We start from the raw sequence: 16,712 nt of genomic DNA, 5'->3' as shown, positions 1-16,712 counted from the left end.
CAGAGGCACGCGCTGAAGAAACCAAAGAGTTGCCAAGGAAGATTTGAATAGCGACATTAAAGATGATAATAATAATTATTATAATAAGGACTTACTCTCAGGCTTTTATTGTGAGGTCCGTGCTTGTACAGCTGTCTCGACGGGACTTCTCGATCGCATCCAGGGTTGGAGAACAGGTGTAGAGGCAGCCCCCCCACACCCCGCGGCGCCCGAGCTGACAACAGGGTCAGGCGGCAGAATGTGTTCCGCTCCTCTCGATGAACTGGAAAGTAGAACGGATCAAAGCATTAATAATAAGCCGCAGTTATGTAGATTGCAAGCATGTAGACTACATCGACGACGAGTAGAGCGCAAAGGGTGTCATGGCTGCGGCGTCGGTGACCAGATTTTGGTTTCGGGACAAACGAGGTTCTGCTTGGCGACAGAATACAAAGATATTAAAAGGAAATAAATAAATGATAGAAGATATCAAGGGATATTTAAAAGGACTGCAATACAATGGTGCGCCAAAGAATATTGCAATAGTTAATTGACTGTTTACAGTAGGTTTTATGGAGTACTTTCCTGTGCCAAAAATCGACAACAACTTGTAATATCTCAACGTTATCATTTATGATATGACGATTTGAAATTTTGGTACAGATTTGAACAAAAATCATGGAAATTTATACATGTAATTTGCCTTCGCGGGCCACATAAAACCATGCGGTGGGCCGGATCTGGCCCCCGGGCCTTGAGTTTGACACCTGTGCTCTACAGCAAAGATTCCATTTTTTTATACAATATATATATTTTAAAAGTGCGTTTAAAGACGTTAATGGAAATGGAAGAGGTGGAAAATGGTATTGCTGGGGTGGTCTGGAAATACACACCCCAATGATGGAGGGGTAATAATTTTAAATTTATTCATCAAAAAGAGACAAAAAGTTCAGATGCGTAATCTGCATGAATTTTACTTGATTAAACAGATTGCACTTGATTGCGACATAAACCCAGCAGCCACTCCATTAGGTACACCTCAAGAATGTAATAAGAGTCATTACAAGTGCTGTATTAAAAATTCTGCCTATTAGACAGGAATGCACAATTTTGTGTGCCAAATTAAGACAGGGAGATTATTCATTTGAAAAATGTTACGTACTGCACACTGCATTACGTGGTTTCCTTCTTTGCAAAAGTCAAAATATTAGAAACAACTGTCAGTCTGCTTCAGTGCAGTTGACCACAATTTCAAAGTATAACCCTTAGTTATTAACGTATAATTACAGGGTGTTGCCTTAAGATACAAGTGACTCAGCTCACTTCACAGCATGCAACACTTTGCCAGATAGTGGGCAATTCTTAAAATAAAAAAATAAACTTCAAGTTGTTTGCAAATGTTACATGACATTCTGTAAACGTGAAATATGAGATTTAGCAGTACCGGACATCTCCCCCCCCCCCCCCCAATCTGAGTGGCTTGAAATATACTGTAAAATATTTAAATTTCTCTGGCTTATCTACATCACTCGGGAAGGTTTACGGCTGCCTCTCCGCGCCCGAGCCAGCGATGTCAACATAAAATGGAGCCAACCAATCAGTGGAAAGGGGGCGTTCTTAGCCATACATGGACAAAATGGACACAAAATTGGCTCAAACAGAAGTAGCAGCAAAAGGAGCCTTTTAGGGAGACTTGTTGGACAAACCCAAGGTGTTTTTTTTTTTTTTTTTTACTGTCCTATCTCGAAAGACAATGTGCTGGCATAGCTGGATAGAGGCCAGTTGGGGAAAAAAAGTGATTAAGAAAAAAAAAAAGAGACAGAGATGGAGGGGAAGTGCACAAAGGTTGGAGTTAATGCTTCAACTAAGGCGTCACCGCTTTTTCCTCCTGCCGTGTGCTGAGAAAACCGCAGATAAGAGCGCTCACAACAGAAACACGAGCTGGCTGGAAAGAAGCGCCGGCGCAGCTTAATCACAGCGTGTGTGCAAATATTTTTCCCTGTTTTGTGAGCGGCCCGGTCAATGTTGGTCGCGTTTGACCTTGAGCAAAACGTGAGGGGTTGCAACATAGCGAAACATTTCTTTGGCACAAAAAAAAAAAAAAAAAAAAGGAAACAGCATGGGAAACTACAGCGTAACGGTCTCGTGAGAATTTGGGAGGGAATTGAAGTATTGCACCTGGCCGAGCTCCTTGAGCAACAGCAATCCGTTTTCTGGAGAAGCAGAAGTGAAAATCTGTTTTATTTTTTGTCATCAATTCAAAGCAAATTATGTGAAGGTTATGAAATCGGAACATGGGTCATTGGATCAGTTTTTCCCTAAAAATTGTGGGGGGTACTTTCCAGATCAATACATTACACAATAGTGTAGGTGAAAACCCTTTTAAAACACACACAAAATATTCAAGGCCGTCCTATATGAATTAAACATATTTAAACTTATTAGAACACAGTTTTAAACACATTTTAACATATTTGAACACGTAAAAAAAAAAGGGAAAAAAAAGCCTTTAAGAGGCGGGGCTTGGTGGGGTTGCACGTGACATGGGCGAGCCTGTGTGTGATTTTATGGATGTGAGCAGTGGTTGACAGCAGCTCCTGCGTGAATGTGCTTTTTCTGTTTTACTGTTCTCTCAGCGTTCAATAAATTGTAGCTGTTCTTTTCCATACGCGAAGACTTTATAGTACCGTAATTCCATACAAATACAGAGCGCACCTGGTTATAAGCCTCAGTATAGAGTTTAACGCTAGCGTTAGCACGGGGCTAGCATTAGCGCAGCGCTAGTGTTAAACTCTTTCGGTGTACCGAGGCTTATAACCAGGTGCTCTAACGCTAGCGGAGCACTAATACTATTTGAGAGGAAAGAAGAAGAGGAGAAAGAGTTTAATGCGAGCGCAGCTCTAGCATTAGTGTGGGGCTAGCATTAGCACAGTGCTAGTGTTAGCACAGGGCTAGCGTTAAACTTTTTCTGTGTACCGAAGCTTATAACCAGGTGCGCTAACACTAGCGCCGCATCACCGCATAAACCGCAGAGTTGAAAGCGTGTGAAAAAAGTCGCGACTTGTAGGCCGGAATTTACGGCAAGCGTGTATAGTAAAATATTCATAACAATCTCAATAAACCAAAGTTTTCTGCGACAGTCAAATACTTTCCTTGTGATATTGTCAAGTAAGTGAATCACTGAATATTCGGAGGGCTAGTCACGGATTTTACAGGGGGAACCAACTGTTGCTGCAAGCTACCAAAAAAGAAGTCTCGCGGTAGGCAAAAGGAACCCAGAACGGACTTTTCCCACCCATCCTGTACTTGATATTATACCGCGTGTGTGCCTCCCGGTGTGTTTAGGTCACCGCATCCTTGGAGGAGCAGGCCTTCACCGAGGCCTGGGGTCTCAAGGCCAAGCAGGTGTTTACTCGCGACTTGCTTGACACGCTAGACCCCAGAGATAAGAAACTGATGAGCAAAGTCTTGGTCCTCGGAGCCGCCAACCTGCCTCCAGAAGAGAGAGAAGAGGTTCGTCTCGAATGGTCTCCAGTCAGCTCTCCTGTTACTCCTCTCATAGAATGACTGACCCTCTGATTTCCTGTGTGTACGCAGTACAACACCGTTCTCAGCACCATGGACAGTATTTATTCTACCGCTAAAGTCCATCCGCAGCCTAACGTCTCCTGGAGCCTGGAACCTGGTGAGTAAAATCCGAATGATCGCGGGAAGAAGGATGTGAAGGGGGACGTTTACGGAGCAAAACATTGTAAAAAAAAAAAAACAAAAACTTCTTATCGGTTCCTGTAAAAGTAACAGGATGGTCAAAGTCACTTCACGGAGGAAATGTTATGGAGGGGGATTGTGAGCGTTGACTAAAAGCCTGGAACAACAGCAGGCTAATAGCTTAGAACCACGGAGTGCGCTGGGAACAATGGCCCTGTGTTTTGTCTGCGACATGCTGCAGCGATTCCCAGGCACAATGTAGCAGACAACCCAAATTGCACCGTTTCCACCCCCCCCCATGATTATTTTTTTAAAGGTACAAAAGCTCTCAAAAGTCCTATCTATTCAGTCGTGTAAAATATACCGTTGCAATGAATTTATTAAAAATCTTGGAATTATTTTTCCCTCGATTTTCTACTTAAGACTCTTCCTCGTGTGTGCTTCTGTTTGTATAATCTCTTGAACCAAAGGAGCAGCACAATGCCTGTTGACTTGAAGCAAAAAAAAAAAAAGAACAAAAATAATTTGAATCATTATGCTAACATATGTAAACGGACATACTTCATTCGTATGTATAGATTACGTACAGTAGATTCATTTCATGGTACTGAATCAACTCATTTTTTTGTAGTGAAACTATTGACTAACATTTCATTTTTTTCAACAAGTGCAAGAACTCATCCTCATCCTATTCTTTATCAAAAAGTTTAGATTATACAGGCATAAGTCGGTCCATTATGGTAAAGAGGGAGCTAAGTCGAAAGGAGAAACTATCAATTTACCAGTCGATCTACGTTCCTACCCTCACTTATGGGCATGAGCTGTGGGTCGTGACCGAAAGAACAAGATCCCGGATACAAGCGGGCGAAATGAGTTTCCTCCACAGGGTGTCCGGGCTCTCCCTGAGAGATAGGGTGAGAAGCTCGGTCACCCGAGAGGGGCTCAGTGCCGAGCCGCTGCTCCTACGCATTGAGAGGAGCCAGCTGAGGTGGCTGGGGCATCAGATCCGGATGCCTCCCGGACGCCTCCCCGGTGAGGTGTTCCGGGCGTGCCCCACCGGAAAGAGACCCCGAGGACAACCCAGGACACTATGGAGAAACCATGTCTCTCGGCTGGCCTGGGAATGCCTCGGGATCTCTCCGGAAGAGCTGGAAGAAGTGGCTGGGGAAAGGGAAGTCTGGGTATCCCTGCTCAAGCTACTTCCCCGCTGGCCCGACCCGGAGAAACGGTAGAAAATGGATGAATGGATGGATGGATGGATGGAGGCCTAAGTCAAATCTCAATGACATCGATTCAGTGTGGAATTGACTGTTTGCCTCGATCAAGTTTTGCATTTAATACTCAGAAAACTTGTTCACTGTTCCACCTCTAGCGATAATGGATTTACAGTATGTGGTTTTATCATTATCGAGGTGGAAAACCATAAACTACAACAGCCCAGCTTTGCAAAATGGCACCGATGCGTCACCATGCCCCTCATTCGGTTCTTCCTCTTATTATTCTCTTATTCCTCGCACGTGGCTTATTGTCCTTTGCAGACCTGACGCAAATCATGGCCACCTCGAGGAGCTACAAGAAGCTGCTGTACGCTTGGGAGGGCTGGCACAACGCGTCGGGCGTCCCCCTCAAGGACCACTACCCGAGATTCGTGGAGCTCAGCAACAAAGCCGCGCGAGCGGACGGTAAGACGTTGCCGCTCGGATACGACGGTGCTCATTGTCTTAAAAGTGAGGGTGGGTGACAGCCGGGATAGGCTCCGGCACTCCCGCCACCCTCGTGAGGATAAGCAGATCTAAATATATTCTGCTTTTCTCTTGTAGGATTTAAAGACACAGGGGATGACTGGCGCTCTTGGTATGAGGTAGACAACTTCCAGGAGGTCATCGAGCAACTGTACCAAAAGATCGAACCGCTCTACAAGAACCTGCACGCCTTCGTGCGCCGACAACTGTACAACCAGTACGGCCCCAAGTACATCAACCTCAGGGGTCCGATCCCCGCTCACCTGCTGGGTACGCATTTATTTTACTTTTCCTTCGCAACAATAACCTCACGCTCTCCCGCGCGCCTTTGTCAGCTTATCTCGCCGCGCGGGATGTCAACGCTCCAAGCAGGCATTTCCTACGGAGCCCGCGAGCCAAAGCGATCCCGTAACGAGGACGGATTGTTGCTTAAGTGTGTTTTCTTCCTCAACCGCAGGAAACATGTGGGCCCAGACCTGGAACAATATCTACGGCTTGATGATACCGTTTCCTGACAAACCCAACTTGGACGTGACTGAAGAAATGGTCAAACAAGTGAGTTTGTATTCATTAGTTTTACGGATTACCTCTGGTGGAAGAAGACCCAAATTACTACTTATTATTATTTTGCCTTTGACAGGGCTACAACGCGACAAAAATGTTCCGCGTCGCAGAGCAGTTCTTCACGTCTCTGGGTTTAGCCGAGATGCCCCGAGAATTCTGGGAGGAATCCATGCTGGAGAAACCCGATGACCGAGAGGTGGTGTGTCACGCGTCTGCCTGGGACTTTTACAACCGCAAAGACTTCAGGTAGCCCCGACTCGAGGTTTCTAATCAGGTTCGTGTAAAAACGCAAACTTTATAGTGTGAAGTTAATTTTTTTTTTTTTCAAACCATACGTTAGCAGGGTTTATTTAAAAAAAAAAAAAAAAAAGAATATTAAGACTGATATTTGCATGCCTTTGTCGCTGCAGGATCAAACAGTGCACCACAGTGACAATGGAGCAGCTCTTCACAGTCCACCACGAGATGGGCCACGTGCAGTATTACCTTCAGTACAAGGACCTGCCCGTAGGGTTCCGCCGCGGGGCCAATCCCGGATTCCATGAAGCGATCGGCGACGTCCTTTCCCTGTCCGTCTCCACGCCGAAACACCTGAAGACCATCGGCCTGCTGGATTCCGTGACGTCTGACAGTGGTAACGGGACAGAATTGACATTCGGCTTATTCGGGAAAATAGGGCTGTCACAATTTATTTATTTTCAAAAAATCTATGGATAGGTTTCCAATGACGTCAGCACCACCCTTCAACCAATTGGATAAATTAACGATAGAAAAAAACTTCACGCTTCACTTATCACCTGTGTTCTCTGACCTCTATGACACAAGATGGCGTAATTGGAAACCTATCCATTATCTTATATATATTTCGTCAAGTACTTGAGCATTTGCTGCCCCTCCCCCATTTTAATCTCATTTCTTAGAGCTGGACGTCAACCCTTAAACTGTATCTATTAATGTATGTTACAAATTCCGTACACTTTAACACAACAAAATCAGCCTTTGCTAAACGGTTAGCATTAGCGCTTAGCATTAGCGCAGTAGCGATTACCATTTTAGGTTTAAAAAAAAAAAGATAACTATACCATTCAGTTCACTCGTGAAACATGTTGCACGTACATTACATATTTTATAGTGGCTTAAAAAAGACTTACTGGTCCTCCTCTGTTGCTTTTAGCACACTATCAGTCACCCAACGATAAGTCCGTCCGCAGAAAAGTCCGAGTGAAAACATTGGTTTCCGCTACGCAACACATGGTTCCGGGAAGAAATTTTCGCATTATTCTTTTCTTCGGTGTCAATTTATTTTTGAAGTCAGTTTAGCATATATTCCATTTATTTGCCCCGCTCTAAAATAAATTAATAAATTCAAAAAAACAACAACAACTATTTCGATGAAACGTCCACATTGCGTTCCTCCAGAATCCGACATCAACTACCTGTTAAAGATGGCCCTGGAGAAGATCGCCTTCCTTCCCTTTGGGTTCCTGATCGACCAGTGGCGATGGGGTGTGTTTGCGGGCAACACCCCCCCGGAGCGATACAACTCAGAATGGTGGTACCTCAGGTAGAAGCAAACGTAAAAGTTGGCACTTACTTTCCGAGAGAGAAACGCGATTCATAAACTGGAGAGCATGGCATCTGTTTTGTTGCCATGGCAACTCTGATGTGTTTTGTGGTTAGGTTAGGTGTGTTAGTTACTTTTGAAAATTGTTTGCCTGCACAAACTTTATTGCATATTTAAGTAATCAGTGTATACATTTCGGGTTATATGTTTGCTCTTATAAAGGAATTCAATTTTATGTATTTTTTAAAATGTTGCTTTTTGCATTATTAGCTAGCGACCTTTAGCTTCTGACAGTATATTTCCGTCTGTTACTAACTATCACAGTGGCTTGAATGCAAATTTAATTTCATAACTCAGTTTTTGTTAATGTACTTGGGCTTCTCCAGGTACAAGTAATGACTATTACTTTTATTCCGTGCGTTGGAAATATATATCTCCTTTTTACTTTGTCAAAATAGTCTTGTAACCTTTTGTATGTGTCACGCTTATTTAAATCATCACACAAAGGTCATTCTTATAAACAGAGAAATTTTCCATGACTTTTGTTTTGCTTACATAAGCCACGGAATACATCTGTTTCTGATGTCTTCTGTCAAGGACAAAGTATCAAGGTATCTGCCCACCCACCAAGCGCACCGAGGAGCACTTTGACGCTGGCGCAAAATTCCACATTCCTGGAAACACGCCGTACATCAGGTAGCATCTTGTTTTAGCCACAACTCTTAAATAGTCACAGAGAAGACTTTTTTTTTTATAAGAATGTTACAAACATGTATATTTCATGTGCCTCCCCACAGAAAGGCAAGGTGGGAATTTACACGAACAATGCATTTAAGACAGGAATGAAGGTGTTATTGTACACTGCGATGGCGGCAACGGGATTTTCAACAATCCGAACGTTTTACAATAGCAGGAAACTCGCCGAATGGGCACCAGCTGCACTTAGTTCACCGCAAAAGAACATGACAAGCGGAGCACGTTTTTTATTCCGACCTTGAGGGATCTGTTTTGTTTTGATTCAGGCGGCACGTCGGCGCGTGCGGTTAGCCGCTGAGCCTGCACATCCATCCTGTGTTTGCACACATGTGTACCGATGGCGGGCCGTTAAAATGTCTTCTCTGCTGCTCTAAAGACGATCAGGAGCACTCACCTACATTTGTAACCTCAATACTAATATTTTTTTTTTTCATCAACGAAACAGTAATAATGTAATTGAAATTATTTTCAATTACATTTTTACATTGTTACTATTATTTTTTTGACAATTTTGTGGATTTTATTTATTTAATTTTATTATTATTATTATTATTTCAGCCTCCATGTGTTGCCATGTCAACTTAATCTGTCCAGTACCTTCAAAATTAGTAGTGCTGGCTGATGTAACGCTCAACTACGGTAATTCCCGGCCTACAGAGCGCACCTGGTTACTCACAGAGTACATTTGTAAAGGAAATACCATTTGGTACATACATACGTCGCAGCTGTGTAAAAGCCGCAAGGGCCCACATTGAAACTCACATTGAAACACAAGATATTTACAAAGAAAGACCGTACACAGAAAGAGTTTAACATTAGCGCTAATGCTAGCGCCGCGCTAAAGGTCACACTAACACTAATGGCGTGCCAAGGCTAACAGGGCCGATTAAAATAAAACTTAACGGTAAATATCACTGAGACACGCCAGTAACACAGCACCAACACGCTAGCACAGCGCTAACGCGAGCACAGCGCTAACGCTAGTGCAACGCTAACAGGGCCGGTAAATGTCACTTGCTTGGCACATATATTCCACCGGTCTCATTCTTACCTTTTCCGCTCAAGTGCTCCCTTTGCGGCCGTTAGAAAAAAAATGCACAAATTAGCCGCATTGCCGCATAAAGCGCAGGGTTGAAAGCGTGAGGCTTGTAGGCCAGAAATTAGGGTATATTCACAAAGGGGCTTTCTTTAACCGATCCCGTCTCATTTCACCCCTGATTGGCTGTTCGATGACTTTTAAAAAATCTGAAGAGATCTGCAAACATTTATAAAATGTATATACAGAAATTCTGCCTTGAGAAATATTGATATCGTCCGGCATTGCAATTCATGGAATGAAGTCCCGATTTTGCCTTCTGCAGGTACTTTGTGAGCTTCATCCTGCAGTTCCAGTTCCATGAAAAACTGTGCCAGGCAGCCAAACACACGGGATCCTTGCACACGTGTGACATCTACCACTCGGCAGAAGCGGGGGCTATTTTAAAGTGAGTTCGACACCACACGGGGTCAAGTTCTGTGGCGGTGGCGAGGTTAAATAAGCATTTTTGTTCTGCAGAAAAGTTCTTCAGGCAGGTTCTTCCAAGCCCTGGCCTGTCGTGCTCCAAGAGGCTTTAGGTACCAACATGATGGATGCAGGTGCCCTCATGAGATACTTTGATCCCATTATCAAGTGGCTGGAAAAACAAAACGTCAATGAGGTGCTGGGATGGCCTGACTTCAACTGGGTCCCACCCATTCCTGAGGGCTACCCAGAGGATATTGGTCAGTAAAACATAAATCATAACCCCACACCACCTCAGAATGCTTAATGGTAGGCTTCCTTCATCCTGCATCCTAGTTAATGTCGTCCTTGTCCGTGCAGATAAAAATACGGACGAGCTTGACGCCAAGAATCTTCTGGAGGAGTACAACAGAACAGCCGAAGTGGTGTGGAACGCTTACACCGAGGCCGCCTGGGCGTACAACACCGACATCAACGAAGCCAACAAGCAGAACATGGTGAGAACTTCGCTGCCAGCTCCGCCACGCTGTGGACAACCATCAGACTCACGAAAGTCATTTTCGTCCACCAGCTCGATAAGAACCTGGAAATGTCAGCCCACACTTTGAACTACGGCCAGCGGTCACGGCGCTTCGACACCGTCGACTTCACGGACCCGGCGGTCAAACGCATCATTAAAAAACTCAGCGACATCGAGAGGGCCGCGCTGCCACCGCCGCAGCTTGAAGAGGTGCGGAGAACTTCTGTTTGCGCCACGCGCGAAAAAGGTTCTTCTCCTCCACGGAAAGACTCAGCAAATGTTGATCTTGACTATTTTAGTACAACAATATCCTGTCCAACATGGAGACCAAATACAGCGTGGCGGAGGTCTGCAGAGAAAACGGCCAATGCCATCCACTGGATCCTGGTAGGAACTAAAACTCTTACAGTTCTTCGTGACATCTGTGACTTGTTTAATTCCGAGCCCAAGTGACCACGTTACGGATGTTTCAGACCTTCAGAAGATCATGGCAGAGTCCAGAGATTATGACGAACTGTTATTTGCCTGGAAGGGCTGGCGAGATGCAGCCGGCACAGTCCTTCGCTCGGACTACATGCGATACGTCGAACTGGCCAACCAGGCCGCCAGACTCAACGGTTCGACCCGAAAAACCTTTTGCGTCTCACATGACCACATTCAAGATGTGACAGTTGTCGCAATCTACTCTTCTGTACAGGTCACAGCGACAACGGTGCTTTCTGGCGTTCTCTGTACGAAACGCCGAGCTTTGAGGAGGACCTGGAGAGTCTTTGGAAGGAGCTGGAGCCGCTCTACCTGAACGTGCACGCCTACGTTCGCAGGGGTCTGTACAAAAAGTACGGCCCGAAGCACATCGACCTGACGGGACCCATACCCGCTCACTTGCTGGGTGAGTCAGTGCAGACCTTTGGAATACAGTTCCCGATCGTCCGCTCGCTACCTTTAATATTTGGCACCGCGGAACTGTTTCTTTGATTTGATCGGGCTTTTAGAACATCACACAAAACCACAAGCCAGTCACTACTCCACTGTGGAATTCACAGACACACAGCAGCCAAAATGTTCCTTTTGTGTGGTGGCATACCCCACTAATAATCTACAGCTGGCTGCAGATGCCTTTGGACTTGCGAAGGATTTCATTTTCTTTCAGACGCGTCAAGCGTAAGATTGTGTGTGACATTTCAACACGGTTCGGAATTAAACTTGTCCTCCAAGAATTTAGCTCGTTGAATAAACACAACGGAGCCGAAGTGAATCCCCCCAGTCAAAATGGCGTGTCCTTTTGTGGCCTCAGGCAACATGTGGGCGCAGACGTGGTCTGGGATCATGGACCTGGTCATGCCTTATCCGCACGCCACGCAAGTCGACGCCACGCCGGCGATGGTGGCAAAGGTGAATGTGCTGTTTAGATTTAGTCACAAAAATAAAATGATGAGTAGGATGTAATGTAATATCAGTTAAGTACGTGATGGAAAACGCTTTCCTTTTAACAGCATATACAGTGAAGAAAATAAGTATTTGAACACCCTGCTATATTGCAAGTTCTCCCACTTAGAAATCATGGAGGGGTCTGAAATTTTCATCGTAGGTGCATGTCCACTGTGAAAGAGCAAAATCCAGAAATCACAATGTATGATTTTTTTTTTGTGATACAGCTGCAAATAAGTATTTGAACACCTGAGAAAACCAATATTAATATTCAGTACAGTAGCCTTTGTTTGCAATTACGGAGGTTAAAAAGTTTCCTGCAGTTGTTCTCCAGGTTTGCACACACTGCAGGAGGGATTTTGGTCCACTCCTCCAGACAGGTCAGGTTTCTGGGCTGTCACTGAAAAACACGGAGTTTCAGCTCCCTCCAAAGAGTTTCAATTGGATTTAGGTCTGGAGACTGGCTACGCCACGCCAGAACCTTGATATGCTTCTTACGGACCCACTCCTTGGTTTTCCTGGCTGTGTGCTTCGGGTCATTGTCATGTTGAAAGACTCTGACTGAGGGATTGTTGTTCCCCAAAATCTCACAATACATGGCCGAAGTCGTCCTCTCCCATGTGCAGAAAAACACCCCCAAAGCATGATGCTACCACCCCATGCTTCACTCTAGGGATGGTGTTCTCGGGATGGAACTCATCATTCGTCTCCCTCCAAATACGGTGAGTGGAATTATGACAAAAAAACCTCCATTTTGGTCTCATCTGACCACAAAACTTTCTCCTATGACTCCTCTGTATCATCCAAATGGTCATTGGCAAATTTAAGACGGGCCTCGACGTCTGCTGGTTTAAGCAGGGGAACCTTCCGTGCCATGCATGATTTCAAATCATGACGTCTTAGTGTCTTACCAACAGTCACCTTGGAAACGGTGGTCCCAGTTTTTTTTTTTTTTTGGTCATTGACCAAGTCCTGTCGTGTAGTCCTGGGCTGATTCCTCACCTTTCTAAGGATCACTGAGACCCCACGAGGTGATATCTTGCATTTTCTCATGATTGCTCCAACAGTGGACATTTTTTCATCAAGCTGCTTGGCAATTTCTCCGGAGCCCTTTCCCGCCGTGTGGAGTTGTATAATTCTGTCTCTGGTGTCTTTGGACAGCTCTTTGGTCTTGGCCATGTTCCAAGTTTGAATCTTAGTGATTGTATGGGGTGGACATGTGTCTTTATGCAGACAACGACCTCACACAGGTGCATCTTATTCAGGATCATACATGGAGTGGAGGTGGACTTTTAAAGGTGGACTAACAGGCCTTTGAGAGTCAGAATTATATCTGATAGACAGGTGTTCAAATACTTATTTGCAGCTGTATCACACAAAAAAAATCATACATTGGGATTTCTGGATTTTTCTCTTTCACAGTGGACATGCACCTACGGTGAAAATTTCAGACCCCTCCATGATTTCTAATTGGGAGAACCTGCAACATAGCAGTGTGTTCAAATACTTATTTTCTTCACTGTATAAGGATTTAACAAAACTAATGTGGCTTATCCTTTTTTGTTAACCTCTATCAAGGGTTGGAATCCCAAAAAAATGTTCCAGGAGTCGGAGAACTTTTTCACCTCTCTGGGGCTGCTGCCCATGCCAAAAGAGTTCTGGGACAAATCCATGCTGGAGAAGCCCACCGACGGACGCCAAGTGGTCTGTCACGCCTCCGCTTGGGACTTCTACAACAGAAAAGACTTCAGGTTCAACCGCACGTTTTCCCTCCGTCGAACAGATCGCGTTTGGCAATGCTTTCGCAACCTTTCTTACACCGCATCGTACGCGCTACGCAGAATCAAACAGTGCACCGTCGTGACCATGGACGACTTGATCACCGTCCACCACGAGATGGGGCAAGTCCAGTACTTCCTGCAGTACAAGGATCAGCCCGTGGCGTTCCGCGAAGGTGCCAACCCGGGCTTCCACGAGGCCATCGGTGACGTTCTGGCCTTGTCTGTGTCCACCCCCAAACACCTGAAGAGCATCGGACTCCTGGACAAAGTGGAAAACAATCACGGTGAGCATCGAAACGCACACGGTTGATTGTGTATCCCGTAGTTCTAACTCCTTCCTTTGACCTTTCAGAGAGTGACATCAACTTCCTGATGAACATGGCACTCGATAAAATCGCCTTCCTGCCTTTTGGCTACCTGATGGACCAGTGGCGGTGGAAGGTGTTCGATGGGCGCATCCCGCCGTCTGAGTACAACAAAGAGTGGTGGAACCTCAGGTGAAGAGAACACCCGAGCGCGACCGGATCGGGACCTGCAGTTCGAGAACCACCGAGCCACGTGACGCGACCTGTTGCTTGTTTTGAACGCAGGATGAAGTACCAGGGCCTGTGCCCGCCCGTCGCCCGCACCGAGGACGACTTCGACCCTGGTGCAAAGTTCCACATCCCCGCTAATGTTCCCTATGTGAGGTGAGTGCTTTATTTTTTATTCCAGGGGAACAAACAAAACATCTGATAATGAATCACTGTGATTAGATAAGACACATTAGGCGACATGAACAATCAGACACGATGCGCTTACTGTACTTCATGTGACCCAACAAATCCAGACACCGTCACGCGTCGGTTTAATAGACACGTTTATGACACGGATATTACATTTATCACCCATCAGGTATTTTGTCAGCTTCGTTATCCAGTTTCAGTTCCACAAGGCCCTGTGTGACGCCGCCAAGCACGTGGGGCCCCTGCACACATGTGACATTTACAAATCCAAGGAGGCCGGGAAGCTGCTGGGGTGAGTGCACATGACAACCGCGAGCGGAGAGCATAAATTAATACGGTCACGTGGGAGACGACATCGCCATAAAGTGCCTCAATTTGCACAAAAGGTTGTTAACTTCGTATCTTGGTACGCCCCCGCCTGTGTCCGCAGAGACGTGATGAAGTTGGGCTTCAGCAAGCCGTGGCCCGAGGCCATGACCATGATCACGGGCCAGCCCCACATGAGCGCCAAGCCTCTTATGGAGTATTTCGAACCGCTTATTAAATGGCTGGAGGAAGAGAACGACAAGAACAAGGACGTCCGCGGGTGGCCCAATTACGACTGGAGGCCTACGAGTAAGTCCCGCCTACTGCGCCGCCCGAACGCAGTCCGAGAGCGAAGCCCAACATATGGGAGGCACATCTCCGAGTTAATCGCCTTCCAAGAGGAAATAGTAGTATAAGTATTCGCTGGAAGACCTCCTTCTTTTTTTTTAGTTTACACTGAAATCTTTCCGCCGCTGCTTCTTTTCCTGATGAGATCCCGTTGGAAGGATTTGAACAGATTAGATTGATGAGAGTGAAAAGGAGAGCCAGGGAGCGACAAGAGCAGCTGTTGTTTGGAAATACGCACACGCAAACACGAGCAGTTTGAGTTTGGTCAACACACCCAAACGCATTACCGCTTTGCCTTTGACCCTGAGTCAGGTTTCACCATTTGGAATGCTTTTTGAGGTATTCGAGGTACGTGCGCTGCGTGGTGGCACCAAGGAGCTTCTTCGGCGGATCGCGGACAATCACTCAAGCGGCTTCCAGCTGTTTAATGTCATTCCCGAGTGAAGTTCACAACAACCGCATAAATAACGTTGGCTTGAGCCTGCTTAGCTCAATGCTAACCGATCATGCAAAAAAAGCCACATACAGGCTACTGAATAGCATGTGTGGATCTGCGATGACAGATTTCGGAACACAAAAAGTATAAAAACACATGTAGACAGACAGTATAGCGATATTCACAGGTAAATATTCTTTATATATTACTGCAGCTTCCTCAGTCAGTTAAAGTAGTTGTGAAACTCTTCTTCATTTTTATCTGCATGACTGTACTATACTGTGCCCAGTGGCCAGGTCATACACACCAGAAATAGCCTCAATTAATTCATCATGAGGCGGCACTGTGGGTCAACTGGTAAAGCGACGGGCTCACAGTTCTGACGTCCCGGGTTCGAGCCCGGACCCGCCTGTGTGGAGTTTGCATGTTCTCCCCGTGCCTTGCGTGGGTTTTCTCCTGGCACTCCGGTTTCCTCCCACATCCCCAAAACATGCATTATTTGGAACCTCTAAATTGCCCCTCGGTGTGATTGTGAATGCGACTGTTTGTCTCGATGTGACCTGCAATTGGCTAGCAACCAGTTCAGTGTGTAACGTTGACAGCTGGGAGAGGCTCCAGCACTCCGCGTTACCCTCGTGAGGATAAACGGCAAAGAAAATGGATGGAGGGATGGATAGTTCATCATGATACACAATTTAATACTCTATTTAATTAGACTCTTACCATGTTTTATAAAGTTTCATATAATGTGCTATTTTTCGGATTTTTTTTTTTGCTACCCCAACAATGCATAAACAAAAAATAAAATGCAATCATCATCAATTTGTAAAAAATGAGCATCAAATGGAACAGCTGAATCTTACCGGTTGTCCCTCGCACGTCCAGCAGGTGAGCCCGAAACGAAGAGCACGACCGTGGACTTCCTCGGGATGAACGTGGACAGCGCGGCCGCCGTTGCGGGCCAGTGGGTCCTGCTGGTCCTGGGCCTGGTCCTGTTGGTCGCCACCATCTTTCTGGCCTACAGATACAGCAAGTCAAAGAGGTCCAAAAGGTCGTTATCGACGATAGAGCTCAAGCAAAAGGACTAAATGGCGACTGCGGCTCGCTCGTGACCCCAATGTGAATCTCAGTGTTTTTGTCATCCTGTCCGGTGCACCTGATCGCATTCGCTTTTACAGTATTTGTTTTGGTCAGCCTCCCAATTACGTCGTGTGTATTTATTTTATACACCAATGATATTTTTGCCTATGCAAAAAAAAAAAAAAAAGATTGCTATTTTGTAATTTATTTGTAATATGTTCACATGTAGGGAGGAAATATTTGTAAAGTCATTGATTGTGAAAACTTTGTTGAT

The 16,712-nt window shown here is 45.5% G+C and overlaps 2 protein-coding genes across 3 annotated transcripts in view; one reads left to right on the top strand and one right to left on the bottom strand.

Annotated features, from left to right (window-relative positions):
- The window catches only part of abi3b (ABI family, member 3b), a 14,796-nt gene extending 11,363 nt beyond the window's left edge, over positions 1-3,433 (bottom strand). The window contains exons 1-2 of the mRNA XM_061809553.1: positions 3,298-3,433; positions 96-262 (exon numbers count right to left, since the gene is read on the bottom strand). The gene's annotated coding sequence lies outside the window, so the exon portion shown is untranslated. The remainder of the gene's footprint in view (positions 1-95; positions 263-3,297) is intronic.
- ace (angiotensin I converting enzyme (peptidyl-dipeptidase A) 1) overlaps positions 1-16,705 on the top strand; it is a 17,634-nt gene extending 929 nt beyond the window's left edge. The window contains exons 2-25 of one of the 2 annotated variants that reach the window (XM_061809547.1): positions 3,325-3,492; positions 3,577-3,664; positions 5,226-5,369; positions 5,508-5,699; positions 5,887-5,984; positions 6,070-6,239; positions 6,404-6,627; positions 7,413-7,557; positions 8,155-8,253; positions 9,675-9,797; positions 9,869-10,074; positions 10,175-10,311; positions 10,386-10,544; positions 10,634-10,721; positions 10,808-10,951; positions 11,032-11,223; positions 11,629-11,726; positions 13,341-13,513; positions 13,604-13,827; positions 13,896-14,040; positions 14,134-14,232; positions 14,438-14,560; positions 14,699-14,883; positions 16,244-16,705. In XM_061809547.1, coding sequence (XP_061665531.1) covers positions 3,325-3,492; positions 3,577-3,664; positions 5,226-5,369; positions 5,508-5,699; positions 5,887-5,984; positions 6,070-6,239; positions 6,404-6,627; positions 7,413-7,557; positions 8,155-8,253; positions 9,675-9,797; positions 9,869-10,074; positions 10,175-10,311; positions 10,386-10,544; positions 10,634-10,721; positions 10,808-10,951; positions 11,032-11,223; positions 11,629-11,726; positions 13,341-13,513; positions 13,604-13,827; positions 13,896-14,040; positions 14,134-14,232; positions 14,438-14,560; positions 14,699-14,883; positions 16,244-16,446 — 3,627 coding nt within the window. In that variant the 3' untranslated portion in view covers positions 16,447-16,705. The remainder of the gene's footprint in view (positions 1-3,324; positions 3,493-3,576; positions 3,665-5,225; positions 5,370-5,507; positions 5,700-5,886; positions 5,985-6,069; positions 6,240-6,403; positions 6,628-7,412; positions 7,558-8,154; positions 8,254-9,674; positions 9,798-9,868; positions 10,075-10,174; positions 10,312-10,385; positions 10,545-10,633; positions 10,722-10,807; positions 10,952-11,031; positions 11,224-11,628; positions 11,727-13,340; positions 13,514-13,603; positions 13,828-13,895; positions 14,041-14,133; positions 14,233-14,437; positions 14,561-14,698; positions 14,884-16,243) is intronic. The other variant, XM_061809548.1, reaches the window with a different exon arrangement.
- The last annotated feature ends 7 nt before the right edge of the window (positions 16,706-16,712 follow it).

The sequence above is a fragment of the Syngnathoides biaculeatus genome, chromosome 22 (assembly GCF_019802595.1).
Source record: "Syngnathoides biaculeatus isolate LvHL_M chromosome 22, ASM1980259v1, whole genome shotgun sequence".
Taxonomy (NCBI): Eukaryota; Metazoa; Chordata; class Actinopteri; order Syngnathiformes; family Syngnathidae; genus Syngnathoides; species Syngnathoides biaculeatus.
This window is presented reverse-complemented; position numbering and strand designations above follow the sequence as displayed.